Source organism: Pantherophis guttatus, chromosome 1, assembly GCF_059756535.1.
Source record: "Pantherophis guttatus breed Tessera chromosome 1, ASM5975653v1, whole genome shotgun sequence".
Taxonomy (NCBI): domain Eukaryota; kingdom Metazoa; phylum Chordata; class Lepidosauria; order Squamata; family Colubridae; genus Pantherophis; species Pantherophis guttatus.
In genome coordinates, this window is record NC_142063.1 from 85,314,861 (window position 1) to 85,324,485 (window position 9,625).

The window sequence follows — 9,625 nt, forward strand, 5'->3', positions numbered from 1 at the left end:
GTCTAGAAAAGAAAACCATCGTCTGCTGACAGAATCTCAAGCACTTCAAAATCAATTCCAGGCATCTCTTGTAGAAAAGGAAAAGCAGGTGGCAGAACTAAAGAAAGTGCACCACGAAGTGACTCAAAGAGCTGTATCTCCTGGTAGCAATTACTCAGTGAAGGTAAAACCACTACGCCAAACTGCATGAAACAAAATGGTCAATACATATTTTATTTGCATTTTACATTAAATTTTGAATTTATAGCCACATGAATTTCCAAGTCATAAAAACCTTGGAATAAAAATCACACATCTAAGTGCACTTCCTGGGAATAAATCAACTGAAGAGAATAAAATTTAACTGAAATGGACATAAATAGCCTAGGAAAACCACACATTGGAGTTGCCTGACCAAAATGTCAGTTTGAAACTCGGAATCACTGCATAAAGCACAGATAAAAGAATATTAAATTTCCGGTGACAAAATTGATAGATGCTGTAAGGTGTACTGCTTCAAGCCAACAATATCATAAAACCTATATTGTTCATGTATTTACCACATTGCTATTAGCAGCAGAAGCATAAATGCCACAATTTGTAGCTAGGCACTTCAGACTCCAGCACCCTATTTTCAGCCAAAGCACTGTGTTTTCTGTTGTGCAACAACTGTATTCCTATACCACCAGATGGCACTAGTGGCCAATAATATTAGCATTGCAAAGACAAGGTTTGGAACTAGGTTTTAAAAAAGACACATAACTCTCAATCCCACCACCACACCAATTTTTCCATGATGCCACTACAGATGTTTAGTGATCTTAAAAGTCTTAATGGGACAGGCTTGTATACAAGGTTTCTATGTATATTGTATTCCTGTTCTATTCAATAGTGTGACAGTATTATTACAGTAATTCCCACTTTCCAGTTCCTAAAAAAGATTTGATTCACTTCTCCAACTGGAAATAACTAACACAGCAAAACCCAATGAGTGTCAGTTCAAGCTCTCATGCATTAGTTACCAACTAATATCAACATATTAGTACATATAAATGTATATGAATAATCCAGCATGGTACAATTCTCGTAATACAATTCAGTGCAATCCTTTTTCAAGCCCAGGTTAGTCAAGAAGCTTGATGGCATGTATATTTTGGGCACATACTATCCTGGAATCTTACAGAGAATCGTCGTGATAAATTTTCATATTCGCCTTCCTGGAAATAGTGTGATAAAATGGTGGCAAGAACAGCGGGACATTCTGAATTGACATTCAGGCAATCACATTGTAGACTATGTATAGTCGATCTAAGTCACATTGTCATGCTTTTATATATTGTGCAAGGGATTAGAATCTGTTACTCTTGCTGGAAGCCCAGATGTCTCTGATCAAGTGAAGCATCTGCTGGCTGAAAGAACTCATTTGCAGAATGAACTCCAGCGTTGCTTTCAGGAGCTGCACCACAGAGAATTGAAATTCCAACAAATAAACTCAAAGGTAAGTAAGACGATACAGCAACATCGTACTTGATACTTGTATGTGGCTTGTTCCTCAGTAATTTTGCATCTTTCCATGGAAATTGAGTCATTAATACATTTCCATGAATTATACTAACTTCTGCTACAAGTTAGTTTGAAAAAAAATCAGTTGAATTTCACCGTTACCTAAATATAATAAATAAAAGTGTTCAAAATTTTAGTTTCCTTCCTGCTAATGCTTTAGCAAAAACCTAAGCTTGTAAACATCTCTATTCAGAATTTAGTAAATGGTTTGAAGTTCAGGATAGAAATAATGTGAAATTATATAAATCTATGTATATATGTATTCTTTCAAATAATTATACAAGTTGGCTGTCTAATGACAGCTGTCTAATGATAATATGTAGGTTTTATTGGCATGTCTGTGCACATTCATGAATTTAGTCATTTATCCAATCCAAATTATTGCAGGTAATGCAGTCGGTGCAAGAAAATGCTGTATTGTCTGCTCAACTAAAAATGGTGTCCCAAACTTTGCAAGATAATCAACTTCGTTATAATGATCTCCAGAATCGTCACTTGCAGCTTGAAAGGGATTATCAGCTACAAGTTACTTCTGTTCAAGATAAAACCCAGGTAAAAAGGATTGGCAATTTTGAAAAAATAGACACCGAGAAATAGTCTGCATAGAAAGTAGTCTTATCCACATAGTTAAGTTTGAATTAATTTCTGAAGATCTAGGAGTTATCAGTTTTCTGAGGTGCTGTTTATCTTTTCAAGAAGAAGCAAATCACTTAAGTCTAAGACTTTAGTTTCAGTTTGTCCAAATAGAATAAATACCGTATTTTTCAGAGTATAAGATGCACCGGAGTATAAGGCGCACTTTAGTTTTCAGAGAGGAAAATAAGAAAAAAGCTGATTGGCAGGTGGATGGCCTAATACCCCCAATCAACTGTTCCCAGAGGTGAATTTTAGCAACAGGTTCCTTGGTTGTGAGCTCTGTGCCTTGCTTTTTTTTTCTGCCTCTAAAAGCCTCCGAAACAGAGCTTCAGAAAAAAAGCCTTTGAAGCTCTGTTTGGGGGCTTCTTTTCTGATGCTTCGTTTCTGATGCTTTTTTCAGCCTCTGAAACCTCCATTTTAGAAGCTGGGCGGGGCTACATTCGGAGTATAAGACACACCCAGATTTTCACCCTCTTTTTTTGGGGAAAAAGGTGCGTCTTATACTCTGAAAAATACGGTAGTTGCAGGAAGATGAAGGGATCAAGAAATGTAATTTTCCCTGCTTTCTTCAAAGAGCATATCTCTATCTCATACTTTAAAAACCTAGAAGACAGTACATAGATATGGCAACAGCCTATTCAAGTCAGAAAGCTTTGGTGTTTGTGCCAGTGTGCATCAGCAAGCTCTTGTTGTTTGCAGGCTTACTCTAGATATGCATTGTCTTTCTTACATGCATACATAATCTTCATGCTGCTCTTTTTGGGGGAAAGAAGATTATGCCAAATGCAGAAATAGAATATTTTAAATACAGGTAGTCTTCGACTTACAACCATTCGCTTAGCAACTGTTTGAAATTGCAACAGCACTTTAAAAAAGTGACTTGTGACCAGTCATCACACTTATGACATATGCACCATCCCCAAAGTTACGTGATCAAAATGTGGGCATTTGGCAACTAGCTTGTATTTATGATGGTTACAGCATTCTAGGGTCATGTGAACACCATTTGTAATCATCCCAGCAAGCCAGCTTTCAACCAAGTCGATGTGGTAGCTGGATTCATTCAATGACCACGTGATTCACTTAATATCCACAATGATTCACTTAACAACTGTGACAAATAGGTCGTAAAATTGGGCCCAATTCACATAACAACCTCCTTGCTTAGCAGTGGAAATTTTGGTCCCAATTGTGGTAAGTAAGTAAGTAATATCTGTAAGGGAAAAAAAAAAGTAAAGGTATAAGATAAAAACAAAATAAGTACAACTAAAATCTAGCTTGCTATTTAGTATTCCTCCCCATATACTATGCCTCTATATTGTTTTTTGACAATAAAGGACAAATCATCCTTTTATCTTATCCATATACAACTTCATGCACTGCCTTTTTGTTCTTTAAAGTTTTCACTTTATTTCTTTTTGAGGGCATCAGTGGCATTTAATTCCAACCTCAGTTTCTTCCTCCTCCTTGATCTATTTACTGTCCCTTCATACATTTGTTTTGTAATCCATTACCAGAGAACTTTATGATAAATGCAAGTAAGCCTCTTATGTACAGGTAATCCTTGACTTACGACCACAATTGAGCCCAAAATTTCTGTTGTTAAGTGAAATATTTGTTTAGTGAGTTTTGCCCCATTTTATGACCTTTCTTGCCACAGTTGTTAAGTGAATCACTGCAGTTGCCACAGTTGTTAAGCGAACCTGGTTTCCCCATTGATTTTGCTTGGGAGAAGATCGTAAAAGTTGATCACATGACTTTGGGACCCAGCAACAGTCATAAATATGAACCAAATTACCAAGCATCTGAATTTTGATCACTTGATCATGAGTTGTAACTGTGAAAAATGATCATAAGTCACGTTTTTCAGTGCCATTGTATCTTTGAACAGTCACTAAATTAACTGTTGTAAGTTGAGGACTGCCTGTATTTCCTTTATTTTGGAATTAACTATAAAGAAGTGAAAGTGACTTATTTTAATAAATGTGATATAAGTTTAACTTTTGACTTTTATGAACGGTTTTCTCATAAATCGCATAACGGTATTGAACATCAACATCAATATTGAAATAACATATCATTTTACTTTTTTAGAATGATCTTCCAACTGAAGTTCCTCCAGGAGCTCCCCAAGAAAGAGCTGCAATTACTGTTGAAATAGACGATATGGAACTCGGCCAACTCAAGAAAAGGTTGCTATTTATTTATGTGGTAGTAATAGTTGTTGCACTAGGGATTTGAATAGGTGAGCTCCAGTTACTTGTCCCAGCTTCTGCCAACCTAGCAGTTTGAAAGCATGTAAAAAATGCAAGTAGAAAAATAGGGACAACCTTTGGTAGGAAGGTAACAGCGTTCCATGTGCCTTTGGCGTTTAGTCATGCTCACGGAGACGTCTTTGGACAGCGCTGGCTCTTCGGCTTTGAAACGGAGATGAACACCGGCCCCTAGAGTCGGGAATGACTAGCACATATGTGTGAGGGGAACCTTTACCTTTACCTTTAATAGTTGCAGTAGTAAAATACATTTTGTTGGGTAAGATGTAAATTACACTATGATATAATTTAAGCAAAGGGCATTGGTTTAACTTTAAATATTTAAATATTTAAATTCTTAAATTGAGTAATTTTAGTTTAGTAATTGAATAAAAGCAAAAATGAATAAAAATAAAAGTGACACTATTTTTTCTTATGTGTAACTTACTTCATGTGTGGGTTTGCACTAGACTTGTAGACCTGGAGGGACAACGTAATTCAGAACAACAGACCATAATACGACTGACTGAAAGGCTTTCAGAAGAAAGGAATAGAAGAAAAGTTGCGGAAGACGCTTTGGGACTATCTGAGGAACAGATTAAAAGGTAGACATACATAGAGAGATCTTACTGAGCTTGATTTCAAAAGGCAAACATTTATGTCATGTTTATGAAAAACATTTTGCTACAAGGCTTGGAATGTACTGACATATGTAACACTTCACAATGGACATAGCCATTTCTTTAAATTTGATGTACAACTAAGAATACTTTAAAAATGCCTTCTTGAGTTATTGACTTTGGGATTTCTGTACATTGTAAACATTCAGAAACAAAATTCAATCTTACAAATATAATATGGCTGTATAACTATGGAGGATAAGAATCTTGTAAAATCCAACATTGTCCTGAGGAGTCATGTTTCAGGAAGCAATTACTAGATAAATTTCAGAACGTTGATTCAAATGTATTATTTGAAGTGATGAAATGTGAAATGTTATTATACCTCTATAAATAAGCAAATTAATATACTATTCCATATCTCGGTTTGTTTCAGTTATTTTAACAAATAAATCTGTCTCTTCTTTATGAATAAAATTGTGATTTATTAAAATTACATATATCAACTGAGGTACTTCACTAATAATACATATTACATAAATGCATATGATTAGTTTTTTGTGCAACACAGTGTGCTAATTTTGATATGTGAAGCCCTATTTGGCTTGGTACCAAAGTTCTTGCAGGACTTTTTCTTCTAACTCATTAACCTGTCTGTGGTACTTCTGGGAGATTCAGCCATTTTCATGAGGTGAGGAGAGATGAGCTAAAAAACATGCTTTTTCTCCTACAATGGTGCCTGCTCTTTGGAACAGGGGTCGGCAACCTTAAACACTAAAGAGCCATTTGGACCCGTTTCGTAAAGAAAAGAAAACACAGGGAGCCACAAAACCTTTTCCATGCCTGACTATTTCCTGAGTGGCCACTAAACTATCATATGTAGTTGAATGAAACATTCTGTTTTCTTCTGAAACTTTTCTTTTCTTGGATTTATCCATGGTTGGCTTACCGGGAGTCGAAAAGCTCAATAAATTGTGTGCCAGCAGGTGTTGCACATTGGCGGTTGTGGTGCAAATTTTGAGTGACAGGGAGCCATAGCAGAGGGATGAAAGAGCCACATGTGGCTCCAGAGCCGCGGGTTGGTGACCCCTGCTCTAGAAACTAGACTGGTCCCTTTGGTAATATTATACTGTATAAGCCAGTGAAAGTTGAACTCTTTCAGAAGTCATATGTGATACAGTTCCTTATTACCATTCCTTCTTTTCCCCCCCTACTTTCTATTCTTCCTGCTACTTTTACTTTGGGGTTGTTTTTTTTTTAGATATTGTGGGCTGTGATGATTAGGATGATTATACTGTGGAGAAATATTTTATTGTCTGTTAATATTCTTTTCATCATAGAGACTTTATTATATTAAATTGTTAAATTTGGGGTTTTTTGTTTTTGGATGATTCTTTTATTATATTTTTGTTGTAAGCCACCAGAAATTGGAATTATTTGGCATTAAATTTAATAAGTAAAGAAAACAAAAAGGATCTTAATAAAAAAAAATTTGTCTGCTTGAAAAGTAAAAAAATCTAACAATTTGAAAAAAAAACAATTGATATTAAAAATCATGATTCAAAGAAAAGTGTACATAAATAAATAGTTGGTTATTGCTTAGAAATTTCTGGAATCTTGATCTCTATTAACTTTTCTTTCAAGGCTTGAAATGACTACTTACAGATCATCACCCAGGGATTATGCTGTTCAGATGGAGTCTGATGAAGAAAGAGAAGCTCTGGTCATCAATCCAAATGAACATATTGTAGTGCAAAAGGTAAGCTCATAAATTGAAATCTCCATTGATGTGAAAATAACTCACATCATAAAAAAAAAAACAGAGAACATAATTTCCCATTAGACTTTGTGCCTCTAGATTCTCGTTAAGTTCTTTGCTTTGCATCCAGGACTGAAATAAGTCTGGTATTTTAACAAAATTCTGGTTATACGGTTTTCTCAAATGCCACTTGATCTCACCTTTCAACAGTTGCAATATTTGAATCACTTTTAAAAAAATACATAGCTATCGAAGTGCTGCCCTTTGAAATGCCACTGAATTACTAAGATGTCTATGTTCAAGGGCAATCCTCTCTGTAAATGTGCAAATAATTGGGGAGTTTGCTTAAGACTGGAAGCTCAGTCGATCATAAAACTCAGCAGGTGTCCTTGAGCCGATAACTAGCTCTATCTCCTAAAGCTATAATAATAATTTTAAAAGCAAGTTTAGTTCTTGGAGAAAGAAATATGTCAAAGAAATAGATAAGGTAACTAGAACATAATATAATAACTTCAGATGATATATGACACTTAAATTGAGTGAATTCTTTCATTGTTTAGTTTTACTGAGTTCGCACACTGATGACATGAAAATATTTGTGCAAGCTGTCCCGACAATCAGATCAATTATTGCATTATCAAATTTATGTGCATATAAAAGTTTTTGCATCACAATTAATAACTAAGCCTGTATTTACTGAACAGATCAAATAAATGTTTGCAGTGTGTACTTTTAAACAAGGTGTATTCTTTTGGTTTTGTGCAGGTAAAAGGAGGAGCACTTTCTATTAGGAGATGGATCCGGGGACGAAGTATTTTCTGCTCCAAGTTGCTGACCTCACGGACAAAATCTCGCTATCTTTTTCTTAGTTATTTGGTGATGCTACATCTTCTAGTTGTCTTATGTCTAACAGGCGTCTTATAAATGCACTGAATTTGCTGTGTGAATTATTTTGTGTGCCAATTTGAGATAATGGACTTCTCAAAAGCTACTGTAAAGCTATGCACTGGATACAGTTTATATATTTTCTGTGTAAGGTGTGGGTTTCAACTTCATTAACAAGAAGTTTTAGATGTACATCCAGTTGTTCCAAAGTTGATTTGAGTAGCTCTATAACAATGGAATATTATATTTGCTAAGAAAAAACATTATCAAAAAAACTACTAGAAGCTGCTGCAATTGGGATGTTTAATATATTTGGGGAATATGGAATAGCTGAACACTGTCAAATCAGTTGTAAATGCTATCTTTTCTATATAAATTTATTTTAACAGAGTTGAACTATACATTTGGGGAAAACTATTCTCAACTATTGGGTTTCTTTGCTTCTTGATTATAACAAGAAGCTCACAGAGTGCAATATAGGGAGGGAAAGCTGGAATCATTATGAATTTCTCAACTTTAAATAAAATCTTAAGAACTGAACTTGTCTGTGATATGTTGAATGCTTACTATAGTCTGTACGAGGTGATTGGCAATAACTAAATCTTTTTTTTCTGATTCTATTCTATAATTTTATTTTTTGTTTCATGAGACATAACATAAGGGAAGTTTTTGTGTTGCATAAAATGAAGTTTTCCAATTCATAGAAATTATTTTAGATATAATCTAATTGTACAACACATTAAGTGTGTGGTTGATAACATTCCAGGTTTTACCATCTAGTAGTAATATCAACAATGGAGGAGAGAGTTTGTTTGTTTGTTTGTTTATTTATTTATTTATTCTCCGAAGACTCAGGGCAGCTTACAATGCACTTATAGCAATAGCCTTCATTCTTCTGTATATACCTGCTTATTAGGGCTTTTGGCCCCCCATAAGCGGTGTTTCTACAAAGTCAGTTTATTGCCCCCACAATCCAGGTCCTCCCGAGTTGGGAGAATAATAATGTTCTGTTCTCGGTAGTACTAATTTGAGAAATTTATGATCTGACTAATAATTCTGATTACCTTTCATAATGAAAGGAAAAAGTGTTTGTCATAAGAAGCAATTCTAAGTGCCGTTTTAAGTATACCTTTTTTTGCTTTATTTTTTGTAAAAAGATAATTTTCACTCCTAAAAAAGAGGGAATTTTTGCAAGGATAATTAATCACATTATCAGGAACTGGCACTGAAAAAAGACCAACATTCATAGATAGAATTCTTTCTTTGTATGGTAGATCCAGGTGTGCCAAATTATCGGTAATACCCGAAAAGTAACTAATGGGGAAAAGCCAAGGGAATACAAAGGATCATTAATGAAATCAGTTGTCTGAAAGGATCTGACAGCTAGCAAGTAACTTACAGCTAAATGAAGTGCTGCCTATTTTGAACAAAACTATAAATTGAACTAATAAGTTCTCAGATGCAAACACGGAAAAGAAAACATGTACTTAGTGTTTATTTTGAAATCTAAGTATTTTCTGTCTTTGACTAGAAAAATTAATCTTGGTAAGAGGCATGTGAGTAGTAATTTTTTTAAAAATACCATACCTGCCAAATTGTTACATGCTTTTAAGGATAACTGAATTACTGGAATGAATGATTCACTCAGAAGAAATCTTAAAAGTTATTTACTACAATGCTCTGCTCTCACGTCACACTGAAAAAGTCTGCTCCACTTTTCACACACATGAAATATTTGAAGATCACTATTATGCTTTGAATTGAAGATTAATCTCTAGAATAGAAGTACATCTCTACAATCAGGTGTATGTGCTGCAATCCCTAAGAATATTTTTTATTGATGTGCAAGAAGCTGCAATCTGCAAGGTATGAATGCTGAGCTATCTCACCTTCATGGTGAGTAAAAGTAGTTTTGCTGTAGTCATTCACAG

General features: G+C 34.8%; 1 protein-coding gene across 3 annotated transcripts in view; it reads left to right on the forward strand.

Annotated features, from left to right (window-relative positions):
- Nucleotides 1-8,234, forward strand: part of LOC117665445 (uncharacterized) — a 51,412-nt gene extending 43,178 nt beyond the window's left edge. For all 3 annotated transcript variants that reach the window (XM_087877300.1, XM_034417332.3, XM_087877306.1), the window contains exons 23-29: nt 7-163; nt 1,325-1,477; nt 1,930-2,094; nt 4,273-4,370; nt 4,901-5,035; nt 6,695-6,809; nt 7,575-8,234. In XM_087877300.1, the coding sequence (XP_087733426.1) occupies nt 7-163; nt 1,325-1,477; nt 1,930-2,094; nt 4,273-4,370; nt 4,901-5,035; nt 6,695-6,809; nt 7,575-7,733 (982 nt within the window). In that variant the 3' untranslated portion in view covers nt 7,734-8,234. The remainder of the gene's footprint in view (nt 1-6; nt 164-1,324; nt 1,478-1,929; nt 2,095-4,272; nt 4,371-4,900; nt 5,036-6,694; nt 6,810-7,574) is intronic.
- The last annotated feature ends 1,391 nt before the right edge of the window (nt 8,235-9,625 follow it).